This window comes from Gorilla gorilla, chromosome 18 (assembly GCF_029281585.2).
Source record: "Gorilla gorilla gorilla isolate KB3781 chromosome 18, NHGRI_mGorGor1-v2.1_pri, whole genome shotgun sequence".
Taxonomy (NCBI): Eukaryota; Metazoa; Chordata; class Mammalia; order Primates; family Hominidae; genus Gorilla; species Gorilla gorilla.
The window spans coordinates 5,541,992-5,558,719 of NC_073242.2; the positions used below are offsets into that span (position 1 = coordinate 5,541,992).

Consider the following 16,728-nt stretch of genomic DNA (forward strand, 5'->3'; position numbering starts at 1 on the left):
GCCTAGCCAGATCTCCCAAGGCCCCAGGGGTTTTGAGGGTCCACACTGCCTGAGCTCATCTTGACCCCTGTATAAGCCAGACAGCCAGGCAGATGGTCTGTCCACCCTCCAGCTGACGAACATGTGGATGGTCAGCCTGATGTAGTGGCTGGGAGGAGAGGATCTGGGAGGGGAGATGGGCTGTGCTGCCCCAGCTGCTGGGCCCAGTAAATGCTGTCCCTTGGAGAGGTGACAAGGAGGGCCAGGGCAGGAGGGGATGGAGAGGGGAAGAGGTGGGGAGTCCTGGGGAGCAAGGCCGTGCTGGGAGGAAGGCCCTACCCGGCGTCAGATCCTCAACCAGCATCCTGGCTACATTTGTGCCCCCTTCACAGTCTGTAACTATTTCTTTGTGGGTGATTTTGATCCCTGTCTCCACCTACCCATGATCTCTACAAGGGCAGAGACGGGGTCAGTCTTGATACCTTTTGTGGCTCCACGCCTGACCAGGGTGACAGCTCATGTTTGTTGAGCAACTAAGTGACTGTGTGTGTGTGTCTGTGTGTGTCCCTCCCTGACACCCCTCTCCACCTCTTTCCCAGTCTGTCCCCTCCCCGGTGTGGGCAGCCCCAGCCTGGGCCCTCACAGGCAAGGGCAGGACCGTGGCCCCACTCTGGAAAGTGATTAGCAGCCCCGCCCTCCACCGAAGACAGCTAGGGTAGATTTCACACAGCGAGGAGGAGCTCCAGGAACTCCCTCCCTGAGAACCACACCCTTCATCCCTGAGACTGGCTCTGCCCCGCTCCGTGCCTCCTGCCAGGATTCCTGCGAGGGGAGCAAGGGGAGGGGGCTGCCGCCAGAGGGCGGGCCCAGCTGTCCTTGATTTGTGTGGGGTTTTTCCACTTCAGATGCCTGATTTGCCCGAGCTCATAAAGGATGTGGTTCCCTCCCAGGGAGGGGCCCCTCAGAGAGGCCAGTCCCCCATCCTACTCTCCCCGAGGGCCGGCTGTTCCCAGTTCACCCTGGTGGGGACCGAGGCGGGGCAGGAGCCCCTTGCTAGGATGGGGCAACGGTAACAGCAAAGGCTGTAGGGACCTTCAAGGCTGATTCAAGGCCAGCACTGTGGCCGGGCGTGGTGGCTCACGCCTGTAATCCCAGCACTTTGGGAGGCCAAGGCAGGCAGATCATGAGGTCAAGAGCCAAGACCATCCTCGCGAACATGGTGAAACCCCCTCTCTACTAAAAATACAAAAATTAGCCGGCGTGATGGCGCCTACCTGTAGTCCCAGCTACTCAGGAGGCTGAGGCAGGAGAATCGCTTGAATCTGGGAGGCGGAGGTTGCAGTGAGCCGAGATCGTGCCGCTGCACTCCAGCCTGGGCGACAGAGCGAGACTCCATCTCAAAAAAAAAAAAAGAGAGAGAATGAGATGAAGGTGCTGTGGTTGATGGCTTTGAGGAGCTCCTTGGCCTGGGACGGGCGAGGCCCGCAAGAGGATAACAGGGGCCCAGTCTATGCATGCACAGAGGAGGCCCACCCGGGCCCCTGCTGTGGGGGAAGGAGAGGACCACCGGGGCAGAGCCCCCAAGAAAAGCTTCTAGAAGGGTTGTGATGCGTGTGGAAGGACAAAACAGAAGAAGGAAAAACAAACTCTAGGAATGCAAGGATGTGTTTCTAGAGCGGGGTCTGGTTTGCCTGGAGGTGCAGGTGAAAGGGTTTGGGTTCAGGTGATGCGGGCAGTAACAACAACATAATTGGGCTGACGAGCTCACACCTGTAATCCCAGCATTCTGGGAAGCCAAGGCGGGGGATCCCTTGAGCCCAGGAATTCAAGACCAGCCTGGGCAACAAAGCCAGAGCACGTCTCTACAAAAAGTTTTTTTAAAAAATTAGCCAGGCACAGTGGCTCATGCCTGTAATCCCAGCACTTTGGGAGACCAAGGCAGGAGTGTCACTTGAGCCCAGGAGTTCCAGACTAGCCTGGACAACATGGCAAAAGCCTGTCTCTACTAAAAATACAAAAATTAGCGGGGCGTAGTAGCACACCTGTAGTCCTAGCTATTCGGGAGGTTGACCTGAGAGGATCGCTTGAGTCCAGGAATTCAAGGCTGCAGTGATCCATGGTCATGCCACTGCACTCCAGCCCAGGCAACAGAGAAACCCCCTTCTCAAGAAGAAACAACCAGGTCGGGCGCGGTGGCTCATGCCTGTAATCCCAGCACTTTGGGAGGCCGAGGTGGGCGGATCATGAGGTCAGGAGATCGAGACCATCCTGGCTAACACAGTGGAACCCCGGCTCTACCAAAAATACAAAAAAATTAGCCGGGTGCAGTGGCAAGCGCCAGTAGTCCCAGCTACTCGGGAGGCTGAGGCACGAGAATGGCGTGAACCCGGGAGGCGGAGCTTGCAGTGAGCCGAGATCGCGCCACTGCACTCCAGCCTGGGCGGCAGTGCCAGACTCCGTCTCAAAAAAAAAAAAAAAAAAAAAAGAAACAACCCCAAACTGTAATTATGATAAACAACACCGATCTCATTTATGGAGTAGGAAATCAAGCTGGAGAGGTGGGGTCAGCCTAGGTCAGAGCAGGCAAGAACTGTGGGAACCTTTGAGGGAGGGACCTGGTCTGGTTATTATTTTGCAGAGAGGACTCTGGTTGGGGGAAGGCAGCTAGGAGCTGCCTGGGTTGTAGTGGGCAGAGGTGGGCGGAGGAAAGAGGCCTGGGAGGTGGAACCCTAGGATCTAGCCCTGAGGGCGGGCCAGGTCCGGGCAGCCTGGGTCCCACGCAGCTGCCCTGAAGAAGGGGCTGGGGGCGTCCTGCCTCCACCCGCGCCCCCAACCACGCCTGCCGTTCCCACCGGCCGCGCCGCCCCCGCCCCCGGCTCTGTCCTCCGGTGACCCTGGAAGGGGCACCCGTGGCTGCGACTGCACTCCCTGTAACGGTCACTTCGCGAAGCCCGGCAAACCCCCTGCAGCTGCCCCTGGCACCCTCAGACGACCAGAGGCCTCAGCCTGGGTCCCCAGCTCCGGCCCAAGGGCGGGCGTGGCCGAGGCGGTTTCTCTGTGCGGACCGCTCGCTGCCTCCGCTGCGCCCCCCGCGGCCACCCGGGGAACTGCAGCGCCGGCTCGCCCCCTCCCCCCCGCGCCTGCGCACTCAGACCACCCGGCCTGGGAGCACGGAGCGAGCGCCCCCTGCTGGTCAGTCCTGCGCTCGGTCCCGCGCCCGGCCCCGGGAGGCCGCCTCGAGGGCCGGGGCTTGCACGTGGCCTTGGTGCCGTCGCCGACCCTACCGGACGCCCCCTCCTCCCACCTGCCGGCCCGTCCGCGGGTAGGAGGCTCCCGGGAGCTGCCCACGGCCCCCACCCCCACCAGGGGCCACAGCCCCACCAGGGCCAGGCTCTGCGCGGCACCTGCCACTGAGAGAGCGGAAAGCGGTGGTTGAGCAAGGGTCTGAAGTGTGGTCTGTTCCCCCATACGGGCCGCAGACGCTTCCTGGTGGCTGCTCTGAGCCAGGCCTGGGCCCCGGCGAGGGACCACGGTGTCTCAGACAGAGTTCCTTTTTATTCCCCATCCCTCGCCCGAGGTGACGACCCAGCCGTGCCCAGGCCTGCCCGCTGCCCCTGAACCCAACCCTTGAGGGGCAAGGCCGTGCCCTGGGGAGGAAGGGGCTGCCCCCTCAGAGTCTTCTGTTCCTCAAGGAAGACGCGGGGGCGGCCCCAAGGATGGGGTATCACCCAGCAGGAGCGGGAGGGTGAGGTGACTGATTCCACACCAGACGCTCCATTGCTGGAAACACCACCCCCTCCTCCGGTGACCTGGCATACAGACCTTGCCCACAGCCATCCCTCACTGGACTCTCAATGTGAGGGGGCCTTGGGGTCCCGGGGTTCACCCGTCTCCCCACTCAAGCAGTCTGCTTGCCAGCCCCCCCACCACCTGAGCCCAGTTGCCCCCTCCCACCCCCACCTCCCTACCACATCTTTTTTTTTTTTTTTTTTTTTTCCTGAGACGGAGTTTTGCTCTTGTTGCCCAGGCTGGAGTACAATGGCGTGATCTCGGCTCACCACAACTTCCCTGAGCCTCAGCCTCCCAGGCTGAGCCTGAGCCTCCCAGGTTCAAGCGATTCTCCTGCCTCATCCTCCCGAGTAGCTGGTGTAGGGAAAAGAGAGATCAGACTGTTACTGTGTCTATTGAGAAAGGGAAGACATAAGAGACTCCATTTTGAAAAAGACCTGTACTTCAAATAATTGCTTTGCTGAGTTGTTGTTAATTTGTAGCTTTGCCCCAGCCACTTTGACCCAACCACTTTGATCCAATCTGGAGCTCACAAAAACATGTGTTGTATGAAATCAAGGTTTAAGGGATGTAGGGCTGTGCAGGACGTGCCTTGTTAACAAAATGTTTACAAGCAGTATACTTGGTAAAAGTCATCGCCATCCTCTAGTCTCAATAAACCAGGGGCACAATACACTGCAGAAAGCCGCAGGGACCTCTGCCCTTGAAAGCGGGGTATTGTCCAAGGTTTCTCCCCATGTGATAGTCTGAAATACGGCCTCGTGGGATGAGAAAGACCTGACTGTCCTCCAGCCCGACACCCGTAAAGGGTCTGCTGAAGTGGATTAGTAAAAGAGGAAAGCCTCTTGCAGTTGAGATAGAGGAAGGCCACTGTCTCCTGCCTGCCCCTGGGAACTGAATGTCTCGGTATAAAACCCAATTGTACATTTGTTCAATTCTGAGATAGGAGAAAAACCGCCCTATGGCGGGAGGCGAGACATGTTTGCAGTAATGCTGCCTTGTTATTCTTTACTCCACTGAGATGTTTGGGTGGAGAGAAACATAAATCTGGCCTACGTGCACATCCAGGCATAGTACCTTCCCTTGAACTTAATTACGACATAGATTCTTTTGCTCACGTTTTTTGCTGACCTTTTCCTTATTATCACCCTGCTCTCCTACTACATTCTTTTTTACTGAAATAACGAAAATAATAATCAATAAAAACTGAGGGAACTCAGAGACCGGTGCCAGTGCAGGTCCTTAGTAAGCTGAGCGCCGGTCCCCTGGGCCCACTGTTGTTTCTCTATACTTTGTCTCTGTGTCTTATTTCTTTTCTCAGTCTCTCGTCACACCCGACTAGAAATACCCATAGGTGTGGAGGGGCAGGCCTCCCCTTCAGCTGGGATTACAGGCATGCGTCACCACGCCCGGGTAATCCGGGTAATTCTGTATTTTAGTAGAGATGGGGTTTCTCCATGTTGGTCAGGGTGGTCTAGAACTCATGACCTCAGGTGATCCACCTGCCTCGGCCTCCCAAAGTGCTGGGATTACAGGCGTGAGCCACTGTGTCCGGCCCACCACCTTAACATGGATGTTTGGATGAGCCTGGGGCCCTGGGATGCAGGCAGGAGGCACTACTCCCCAGCCCCCACCAGGATCAGCATCCCTGCACTGCTGTGGCTGAGATCCCCAGGCGCCAGCAGGCCTCCAGCCACCCAGCTATCGGCCTGAGCCTGGTAGACACCCCTGGGGACAAAACCCTGCACACAGAGGCCCAGTTTGCAGGCGAAGGCCAGTCTGCTCTTGGGCCTGAGTCCACTCTCGGGGAAACACTGGCCCCAGGTGCACAGCTGGGAGTGCTGGGAGAAGGCAGCACAGCCCAGGCCCCTGCCTGGCCCTGTGCCTGGGAAGCCTGCTGCCCATTCAGCAGCTCCCTCCCTGCCGCAGCAGAGCCGCCTTCCACAGGACCTGCCCACAGAGCCCTTCCCAGAGCCACTGCTCCTCCTGCAGGGAGAAGCAGAAAGGGACAGGTGTGGGCATAGAGGACCTGAACTGGCTGCCTAGAACAGTATTGGGAGCCCTGTGCACCCCCTGCCAGACCCGCCATCACCAAATGACTCAGCATGGCAGGACAAGGACCCTGATCAGAGGCCACTGGCAGCCGGCCACATGTGGCCTGGAGTGGCTCAGGTCCCTGGCGGCAGAGGACATAGGGCTTCTCCCAGCTGTGTGGCCTCAGACTAATCACTGCATTCTCTGAGTCCCCCTTGTCTCCCCAGAAGAATGAGGCTAAGGAGAGTACCTGCTGCACTGGGGTCAGTCACTGCAGCGGGCCTGCTCTCACCTGCTGAACTAGGGGGTGGGCAGGCCACAGGCTGTGCTAGGATAGTGCCCGAGAGCCAACGAAGACACTGGGTGGCCAGGGCAGCCCCAGAGCGGGCTCCACTTTAGCCGGTGGCCAGAGTCGGACACAGTGGGGTCCAGGTGTAAAAAAGTCAGGGCATGGGTGGGAGCTGGAATCAGGGCTTGAGAGACACCCCCCTGCTCTCCGCAGCTCCAGGGAGATTCTGGCAGCTAGCCTCAGTTCTGGCCCCCAGCAGGGCAGAGATGGAGACATTTGCTAGAACAGGAGGCTGCCACAGCACATGGTGGGGGAGGGGCAAGCAGCAGGAAACCCCTTCTGGGTACGGTCCTCCCCGAGGGGCCCTTGGTGCTTTCGTCAACACTTACTCTTCCCAGCACCCGCCCCACGCACCCCCACCTCTAGACCGAGAACCCACTGGCCAGCAGTGCCAGCAGTCAGGCCTCTGACCCACAGGGCAGTGCAGACAGCACCGATTCAACCGTAGCATCCCCTGCCCGCCCCGGGTGGCTCTCCTGTGCCCTCATCCGACAGGGAGACAGGCTGGGTGCCACTAAGGGAGGCACAAAGAGAGGAAAGTCGAATGTCCCACCCAAGATCAGTGTCACGCAAGGAGTCTGAGGCCAGCAAGGGAGACGGCGGCCTCTGCAACGGCCGCTGACTCCACGTCAGAGCAGGGACTGCTAGACTGGGCTGCGGAGGGGCTGGCAGGTGACAGAGTCAGCTCCGTGAGGGGTGAGCAGGCTGAAGGGGCTAGCAGCACGGCTGGCCTCTCCCTGGTCTCCACTGTGGCCTGTACTGCAGGCGCTGCCCCTCCTGTGGGGGGACGCTGCCTTCCATTGAGGGTGCCTCTTCCAATTGTACACCCGGAACCGGGGATGGCCACGGGACAGGCCCACTGGGATCGGACCCGAGCCAACGCTCCCTCAGTCACTGGGCCTTCATAAGCCCCTACTCTGACCCAGTGACGTCTGACTCCAGAGTTAGCATCGGTTCAGAGCCAGCATCCAGGAGTCCCCAGGTCTCAGATCTCCTTTTCCCCAGTGCACAGCCATAGAGATCCCTTTGGAGAAGGCTGGGAAAAGACGAACAGGATAAATTTGGAGGGTCCTTCCTCAAGGCACCCTGGTCCCCTCCATTCAGCGGCGTGGGTCTGAATGGAGGTTTTGGGTCTGTGACCTGGCTCCAGTCTGGGAATTCACTGAGGGCCGTGGTTCTGGTTTTTCTCGGGAGATGGGTTTTTTGTTTGTTTGATTGGTTGGGTTTGTTTTTTTTTTTTTTTTTTTTGAGAGGGAGTCTCGCTCTGTCGCCCAGGCTGGAGTGCAGTGGCACGATTTCCGCTCACTGCAAGCTCCGCCTCCCGGGTTCACGCCATTCTCCTGCCTCAGCCTCCGGAGTAGCTGGGACTACAGGCGCCTGCCACCACGCCCGGCTAATTTTTTGTATTTTTAGTACAGATGGGGTTTCACCGTATTAGCCAGGATGGTCTCGATCTCCTGACCTTGTGATCCATCTGCTTCGGCCTCCCAAAGTGCTGGGATTACAGGCGTGAGCCACCGTGCCTGGCTGTTTTGTTGTTGTTGTTTTTGTTTTTGTTTTTGACGGAGTCTTGCTCTTGTTGTCCAGGCTGGAGTGCAATGGCGCAACCTCAGCTCACTGCAACCTCTGCCTCCCAGGTTCAAGCAATTCTCTTGCCTCAGCCTCCCGAGTAGCTGGGATTACAGGCGCCCGCCACCATGCCCGGCTAATTTTTGTATTTTTAGTAGAGACGGGGTTTCACCATTTTGGCCAGGCTGGTCTAGAACTCCTAACTTCAGGTGATCCTCCCACCTCGGCCTCCCAAAGTGCTGGGATTACAGGGGTGAGCCACCACGTCTGGCTGGAAGGTTGTTTTTCTTTGAGACAGGGTCTCACTATGTCACCCAGGCTGGACTGCAGTGGCATGATCAAGGCTCACTGCAGCCTCAGCCTCCTGGGCTCAAGCAATTCTCCTGCCTCAGCCTCCCGAGTAGCTGGGACTACAGGTGTGTGCCACCACGCCTAGTTAATTTTTGTATTTTCTGTAGAGATGGCGGGGGTGGGGGTCTCAGTATATTGCCTAGGTTGGTCTCAAGCTCCTGGGCTCAAGTGATCCTCCTTCCCCGGCCTCCCAAAGTGCTGAGATTATAGGCGTGAGCCACCATGCCCAGCCTGACTCTGGGTTTTTTGTCTTAGACTTTTGTTCACTTGACCTAGAACTCTTCTGCTTACACAGATTAAGTAAGATTCAGTCAGCCTGGCACAGTGGCTCATGTAATGCCTGCACTTTGGGAGGCCAAGGCAGGAGGATCACCTGAGGTCAGGAGTTCAAGACCAGCCTGGCCAACTTGGTGAAACCGCGTCTCTACTAAAAATACAAAAATTAGCTGGGCGTAGTTGCACATTCCTGTAGTCCCAGCTACTCCAGAGGCTGAGGCAGGAGAATTGCCTGAACCCAGGAGGCAGAGGTTGCAGTGAGCGAAGATCGCACCCCTGCACTCCAGCCAGGGCGACAGAGTGAGAATCTGTCTCCAGGAAAAAAAAAAAAAAAAAAGAGGTCAGTCGGCTTCTGTCTATTTCACTTCTGGGAACACCATGATCCACAAGTCAACGCTGTGGGTCTCTGTGAGTCAGACTATTGTGATCGCTGGTTGACCTCTGCTGTGCACTGCAGCGGCCACGCCCACCTTGTTTTGAGCCTTTGAGCCCTGCCACCTGGCCCCTGCCCCCCGGGGGATCCACTTATTCCCCTGCACGTAGGTTTCCCAACCCAGGGACTGCAGTTGCCACTGTAATTCCAGATCTGCTGGAGAAAGGCCATCACAGAGCTCATGAAGGAGGAGTGTTCCCCTCACAGATTTATTTCTCGTGGGGGTAGTAAAAGGTGTGTCCTCTCTCCTCTCCTACTCCAGGGTGAGTAGGTCTCAAAAGATAAATCCACTCTGACACTCCAGCCTCCCCAAGCCTTTGAGTCCCATCCTCCGCCACGCAGAGAGGCAGGCCTGGCATTTCAGCCTCACTTTGTGTAGGTCACTTTTTGTTCTGTGTTGCAGCTCACCAACCAACCAGTAAACCCCAGCAGTGGCAGCACGAGGTCCAGAACCTCTGCTTAGTGGACCCGTATCAATAAACGCAACCTGACCCAATTTTTTGTTCCTTTCCCCATTATCCCTACTGTAGGGTCTCCTGGTTCCCTCCGCTTTTTTTTTTTTCTTTTTTTTTTTTTTGAGACAGAGTCTCACTCTGTCGCCCAGGCTGGAGTGCAGTGGTGTAATCTCAGCTTACTGCAACCTCCACCTCCCAGATTCAAGTGATTCTCATCCCTCAGCCTCCCAAGTAGCTGGGATTACAGGCATGAGCCACCACACTCAGCTAATTTTTGTATTTTTAGTAGAGATAGGGTTTCACCGTGTTGGCCAGGCTGCTCTTGAACTCCCGACCTCAGGTGATCCACCCACCTCAGCCTCCCAAAGTGCTGGGATGACGGGCATGAGCTACCACACCCGGCCTCCCCTGCTTTCTTTCTGTGTCCTGACCAAGAATCACAAAGTGCAGCCAGGCATGTGGCTCACGCCTGTAATCCCAGCACTTTGGGGGACTGAGGCAGGAGGATTGTTTGAGCCTAGGAATTCAAGACCAGCCTGGGTGAGATGGTAAGGCCCTATCTCTAATTTTTTAAAAATTAAATTAAAAAATTCTAGGCTGGGTGCAGTGTTCGAGATCAGCCTGGCCAACATGGCGAAACCCTATCTCTACTAAAAATACAAAAATTAGCCAGGCATACTGGCGAGCGCCTGTAATCCCAGCTACTCAAGAGGCTGAGGCACAAGAATTGCTTGAACCCGGGAGGCGCGAGACGGAGGCTGCAGTGAGCCGAGATCTCACCACTGCACTCCAGCCTAAATGACAGACCAAGACTCTGTCTCCAAAAAAAAAAAAAAAAAAAAAAAAAAATCTAGGTTGTTGGCTAAAACACTGAAAGAAACTGGCCCAGCCCTGAGCCAAATCCCTTAAACTTCCATATCCACTCCACACTGTGTCCCCTTGCTGCAGAGATATCAAGGGAGGGCACCTCTTCTCTCACGCTTTTGTGGCAAGGATACGCTGCGGCCTTCTGTAAGTCCCCCTAATAAATGCTCTGGACTGCCCACCCTGGCGTTTAGCGTTCCTTAGTTCAGAACCCAACTGGCCCCATCTTGCGATGCTTCGGGGCCATCCTGTGCCCTTTGGGGCACTCCTGGCCACCGCTTTTGGGGCGATGCCAGCTGTGGGTTCTGCAGGGTGAAACATCCACCCTTAAAATCCACTCCCACATGCTCCCCGGATTTCTGTGGGTATAAATTGGGAAAATGGTGCATTTCTTGTGGAGCCTTGCTCCATGCCCTCCAGGGCCTGGGGCAGGCCCCATGTGTGCTGAGCCTGTGCACATGCTGTGCCCATCACTGCTGAGCTAAGCCCTCCTGAGTCCCCCTCCCTGACCCCTGGAGCTTCCTCCATACATCCTAGCATCATTACTCTGCTGCAGTTGCTCCCAGCCCTATCATCCTCTGACACTACCTCACTACCAGGTCTCCCCAGCTATGCTGTGAGACCTTGAGCGCGGGGCCTCACCTATCTCGTTCACAGCTGCACCCCCAGCCATATTTTTTTTGGCAAATATTTACTGAAAGGATACTCAGTAAATATTTGCAAAGTTTTTTGGGGGGTTGTTTTTTTTTGGAGGCACAGTCTCTGTTGCCCAGGCTGGAATGCAGTGGCAGGATCTCATGTCACTGCAACCTCTGCCTCCTGGGTTCAAGCGATTCTCCCACCTCAGCCTCCCGAGTAGCCAGGATTACAGGTGTGTGCCACCACACCTGGCTAATTTTCGTATTCTTTTAGTAGAGACGGGGTTTCCTCATGTTGGCCAGGCTGGTTTTGAACCCCTGACCTCAGGTGATCCTCCTGCCTCGGCCTCCCAAAGTGCTAGGATTACAGGCGTGAGCCACCATGCCTGCCTTTTTTAGCTATATAAAGGCCTGACACTCATGTCCTGGCATCTCTGATGTTGTTAATGAAGACAGCAGGGCCGGGGCAAGGTGGCTTACATGTGTAATCCTAGCATTTTGGGAGGCCAAGGTGGGAGGATCATTTGAGTCCAGGAGTTGAAGAGCAGCCTCGGCAACATAGTGAGACCCCATCTCTACAAAAAATGTAAAAATTATCCAGCATGGTGGTGCCCACCTGTGGTCCCAGCTACTTGGGAGTCTGAGGTGGGAGAATCACTTGAACCTGCGAGGTCAGTGCTGCAGTGAGCCACGCTGCACCACTGTACTCCAGCCTCGATGTCAGAGCAAGACCCCACCCCATCTCAAAACAAAAAAAAAGACAGTACATCTGAATGTTTCATTTGTTTATGGATTTCCACCTGATTACTCCAGAAAGTAATTACTTAAGATGGGGGGTGATTTCAGCATCACCCACCCTCCTACATGGCCAGGCCTCCGAGCATGTACAGTAAGGCACAGTCACCACACCTTGGGAAGGGCCTCCCTGCAGGTGTGAACTGCAGGCCTCAGCCCTGTGCTGGTTAGAGTTATGGAGCAACAGCCGCTTTCCTCAGCAGGAGTGAGGCAAGCTACTTCCGCACAGATTGTGAAACAGGGTTTAGGTTTCTCCCCTCGTGGACGAGAGGCCAAGGGTGTGCCCCATCAGCCTGCCTCCCCAGCAGGTCACAGACCATCCCCACCCTGGCTGGCCTGGAAGGGTTTCACCAGAGCAGATCATGCAGTGACCAGGGCCCGGGCGGCTGGCAGGGGCGGCCTCCGTTTCCATTCTGTCTCCTAAGCAGCCTGGGAGATGTGGGCCTAAGCTTCGGTGAGGACGAGAGTCTGTCTTGGAATTGGGCCTCACAGGGGAGAGTCCGGAGACAGGGCCAGGAAAAGAAGGTGAGGGTGTAACGTCATTCAGAGACCAGCTGCACCCAGGGCTCACCTCCTGGAGGCACCTAGAGTGAGCAGGGGGCTAAGTCAGCCGACAATGTGGCTGCACAGCCCAGGCCTGTCCCAGCAGAAGGCATGAACCACCAGCAAATGAGTCTCTTTTCCAAGAAACGAAAAGGTCTTGTTCAGAGCCGGGGTCTTGGGAGTGTCCTGATGTTTCAACCACTGCGCCCTGCCTTCCTGTCTCTACGCCCAGGGTTCCAACTCCAAGGTGGAATGGCCAACGTGTGGCCTCAGTGCGGTGGCCGTCTGGGGTAGGTGTGGGCTGCCCGCCTAGTGACCCTGGGAGGCAGAAGTTTCTTTGCCTGAAAGAAAGGAGAGGGGGCGGAAAGTAAGCGGGGACAGAAAGCAAGCAGGGGCGGAAAGCTGGGGGCGGGGGCAGTGGAAAGCCAGGGTGGGGGCAGAAAGCAAGTCACTGCAAGGCAGAGCTTCAGGTGCCGTTCCCTGTGCTTTCACACTCTGCCCTGGCCTGCAGGCCAGAGGGGAGCTGAAAAGACCAGATGCCCGACTCAGGGGAGTCTGTGTACCCCATTTTGTTCTGAGATCCACAGGAGAACCCAGAATCTCTTCTCCCTCCACTCACACGGAGGACAAATAACAACAAAAGGACGAAAATATCGCAGGTTTACCACGCACCAGGCCCTGACAGGCTGCTCGCTCAACCGCACAGCACGGTGATGGCCATGAGCGTGTGCTGTTAACAACCCCATTTGAGGCCAGGCACAGTGGCTCAAGCCTGTAATCCCAGCACCTTAGGAGGCCAAGGCCCAGAGGAGTTCAAGACCAGCCTGGGCAACATAGTGAGACCCCCATCTCTATAAAAATTTTAAAAATTGGCTGGGTGCGGTAGCTCACGCCTATAATCCCAGCACTTTGGGAGGTTGAGACAGGCAGATCACCTCAGGTCAGGAGTTCCAGACCAGCCTGACTAACATGGTGAAACCCCGTCTCTACCAAAAAAACAAAAATTAGCCAGGCGTGGTAGTGGGAGCCTGTAATCCCAGCTACTCGGGAGGCTGAGGCAGAAGAATCACTTGAACCCGGGAAGCAGAGGCTACATTGAGCTGAGATCGGCCATTGCACTCCAGCCTGGGTGACAGAACAAGACTCTGTCACCAAAAAAAAAAAAAAAAAAAATTAAAAATTAACCAGGTGTGGGCTGGGTGTGGTGGCTCATGCCTATAATCCCAGCACTTTGAGAGGCCAAGGTGGGCAGATCACCTGAGGTCAGGAGTTTAAGACCGCCTGGCCAACATGGTGAAACCCCGTATCTACTAAAAATACAAAAATTAGCTGGGCGTGGTGATGCGTGCCTGCAATCGCAGCTACTTGGGAGGCCAAGACAGGAGAATTGCTTGAACCAGGAGGCAGAGGTTGCAGTGAGCTGAGATCGCGCCACTGCACACCAGCCTGCACGGCAGAGCAAGACTCCATCTCAGAAAAAAAAAAAAAGGATGAGAATTCATCAAGCTATTATTGTGTGCCAGGCCCAGGTGCACATGACACGCAGCTGTCCTCACAGCCCTGCTACCACCGCCACTCTGCAGAGGAGGAGGCAGGCTCTGAGCGGCTAAGAAGCAAGGCCACAGTCCTAGCCAGTGGGAGACACAGCCACACAGACTGGGGCCTCAGGCTCTGCCTGCCCCGCCCCTGACTCTAGCCTCCGGGAAAGGCCAGGCCTCTGAGGAAAACCATTTGCCACATTCTCACTCTGAAGCCCCTTTTTGGGACAGTCATGATCAACCAAGCGAGGAAGCGGAACACCAGCTCCTTTGCCCCTGCGCTGCAGCCGTCTTTCAGGGGGATCCTGGACAGTTCCCAGGCAGCGTGACTTGGTGGCCCCGTACCCTGTCATGGTAAGTGGACAAGCACCAACACTGGGCCCCCCAGCCTGGGCTCAAAGGCCAACAGGCCTGGCCCCAGCTGTGCAAAGCAAGCTCACCTTTAGGGACAAACTTCAGCGAGCTGCTGAATATTCAGAATCGGGACTGCCCCGGCTTGGGGCCGTCATTCAGGAACTCGTGACCCAACCCATTGCCACACTTGCCACAGGACACCTGGAAAGATCACAAGGCAGCTGGGTGAGCTTCTGGCCACGAAACAGCCACAGTGAAGGCCCTTACTGGGGCTGGCAGATGGTGTTTCTTCCCACACACCCATTTCCCAAGCTGACCGCCGACATAAGAGGTTGACCTTTGTCCTGGAGCCCGTACAGGAAACCTGTCCTGTTTCCCACATTTGCACCAGAAGGCCAGGCTCTCCCAATAGCCTGGGGTGGCAGCTCCCTGGCAGAGGCAACAGGCCTGGAATAGACGCCTCTAAGCCCCTGGAGCTGTGGGGCAAGCAGAGGGAGGAAGATGGGACTGGCTCTCTGCTCTCCCTGGCTGCCCCCATCCCTCCCCCACCCCTGTGGCCTCTCACCTTCAAGGCTTCAGATCTATTGTGCTCCGGACGCTTGGCCACGCTGTCGGCGTGAATGGTCTCGGTGAACGCCGGCCATGGAGACGAGTGTGCGTACTTCGAGCGGCTGGAGAACAGCTCATAGCCACACTTGGCACACACATAAATGCCTGTGGTGGAAGGAGAGGCAAATGTGGAGTCATCAGCTCCTGCCTTTCTGGGGTCAAGCTCCCAAATCCACCAACCCAGGCAAAGACAGCGCTGCCCCCGTTCCAAGGGTAGGCTGTGCTCCTTCCCCAGGCACCCGCCACAGGAGGCGCTGTGCTGAGCTCACATTTAGTAGATGTGCCAGAGACCAGGGGAGTCCCCTTTCACAATTATCTCCTGATTCTTCTCATAGCCCCGTGACGGGGCATCTCCTAACATTTCCATCTGTGCTTGGTGATGCAAAGACACCCAGCTACAAGCGTGTGCAGCGTGAAGGAACTCCCCCTCACCCCACTAGTTCCCCCAGGAACATAGAGGGCAGGGGCCCTGATGTGGCCCAACCACCTGGTCCCTCTCCTTTCTCAAGTGGTCCTCCCTGCTGCCCAACGAGGCCCTAAGCTGGACACCCAGGCACTGCCCTGCTCTCCAGGCAGGAAGAGAACAGTCCCAGAGAAAAGGCCTCCAGGCCACACAGGAGCCCAGGAAAAAAGAGGGCTGGGGACAACAGATTTCAGCCTACCCACAAAGGATCACTTTCGAGTGGAGGGGGTGGGAAAGTTGCAAAACTGACTTGCAGAACTGTTTTAAGGACTGAAAACAAGAACCTCCAGGGGTGCTGAGTCACCTCTCACCCATCACCTGGGGACACCCTCCCCTGGAGACTGTAAACTACCCAGCCTTTTCCAGGAACTGGAGAAAAAAGCAAAGAGAAGCCAGCAGCTGCTGTGGAAGTGGAGTTTCTGGCTTGGCAGAGCAGCCTGAGGACAACTGGGGTCCACAGCCAGAGAGTCTTGTTGGGGGAGGCTTTGCCGGGATGGTCCTGTGTCACAGCCCAACCCGCTACAGGGGTGGCACCCAGCAGATCCGCCCAAGGAGACCAGTGCACTCAGACTTGCCTGTGGATGTGTTTTTACCAAATTAGTCCACTACCGGGCGAGCCCAGCCCAGAAGGGATTCATCAGGGCCAGTGTGGAGGGCTGGCCATGCCCCAAACCACCCCATCCTGCCTGCCTGGTCAAAATTCACTGGCTGTTGGCAGGTGCCTGGTGGCACTCCTGGTTCCCCAATTTGGAGTCCCTGGGCATGGGGGGAGGCACCTGGGCCGGTGCCTTCTATGCTTGCCGGACTCCTCCCAGAGATCCCGGACCCGGGGGAATGGGAAGGGCCAGGGTAACACCTGCGGGATGACCCGCGAAGGGGCGCCCCGGCCACAGGAGCTGGCCCTGGACAAGAACCTGGCCTCTCCGAAGCCCCGACCCTAACCCGAATTCCCCCAGCGCCATCACTTTGGAGTGTACGGGGTAGGGAAGGGGTACCACCCCCACGTATCCTGATCCCTTAGACCCCGCCCCCCCGAAACGGCACGTTCACACTCGAGGCCTGCCCCCTCCAGGACGGTGAGCCCCAAGGCCCCCTCTCCTCGGGTACCCCACTCTCCTCGCCCCCAGGCTCCCCACTCCTCCGCAGTCCTTTTGACCCCTGTTCGCTTCTCCCCGGCAGCCACATTCGCCCCCATTCCCGGCTTGGGAGAGACATCACCCCCGGAGGAAGGCGGCGCCCCCGCTAATGCGCGCCCCCCGCCGCGCTGCCCTCCCAGCGAGAGGCCGCAGGACCAACCAGGCTCAAAGTGATTCTGGAAAACCTCGCCCCCGAAGAAGCTGCAGAACGACATGGCGCCACCGGAACCGCAGCGTGCTTGCCGCTCCCAGCTGACCAAAGGCTGCCGACCCGACGACCGCCGGGACCCGCGTCCACCTCCCCGCCCCTCCCGAGGACCAATCGCTCCCCGGAGTGCGAATCCCGGCTTCCGCCTTCGGGAGGCCCCGCCCCTCCTGAGGGATGGTCCAATACGATCTTCCCAGCTGGCCCCACCCACGTTAACTCCCTGGGACCTCTCCTGGGCCACTTCCCCAAGGCCCCGCCCCCCTGGTGCCAGTCCAATCGCATCTCTCCCGCAGGCCCCGCCCATGGAAACTCCCAGGGACCACCCCTGGGCCGCTTCCCCAAGGC

At 57.3% G+C, this 16,728-nt stretch overlaps 1 protein-coding gene across 2 annotated transcripts; it reads right to left on the minus strand.

Annotated features, from left to right (window-relative positions):
* Nucleotides 1–11,507: 11,507 nt before the first annotated feature.
* MSRB1 (methionine sulfoxide reductase B1) lies at nt 11,508–16,627 on the minus strand. 2 transcript variants are annotated; one of them, XM_004056983.5, is made up of 4 exons: nt 16,336–16,627; nt 14,533–14,681; nt 14,054–14,168; nt 11,508–12,416 (listed from the first exon to the last, which is right to left on the minus strand). In XM_004056983.5, the coding sequence occupies exons 1-4, from the start codon at nt 16,388–16,390 to the stop codon at nt 12,385–12,387; spliced, it is 351 nt and encodes a 116-aa protein (XP_004057031.2). In that variant the 5' UTR covers nt 16,391–16,627; the 3' UTR covers nt 11,508–12,384. The 2 variants fall into 2 exon arrangements, with proteins under 2 accessions (XP_004057031.2, XP_055220907.1); XM_055364932.2 differs by lacking the exon at nt 14,054–14,168 and having other exon boundaries at nt 16,336–16,547.
* Nucleotides 16,628–16,728: the final 101 nt, after the last annotated feature.

What these genes read in the sequence shown, in the direction of transcription:
- MSRB1 (XM_055364932.2), bottom strand. Translation starts at nt 16,390, where the DNA reads ATGTCGTTCTGCAGCTTCTTCGGGGGCGAGGTTTTCCAGAATCACTTT. An exon ending in CCAGAATCACTTTGAGCCTG is followed by an intron (nt 14,682 to 16,335) that starts GTTGGTCCTGCG and finishes CTTCCACCACAG; the next exon opens with GCATTTATGTGTGTGCCAAG. An exon ending in ATAGATCTGAAGCCTTGAAG is followed by an intron (nt 12,417 to 14,532) that starts GTGAGAGGCCAC and finishes CCTTTCTTTCAG; the next exon opens with GCAAAGAAACTTCTGCCTCC.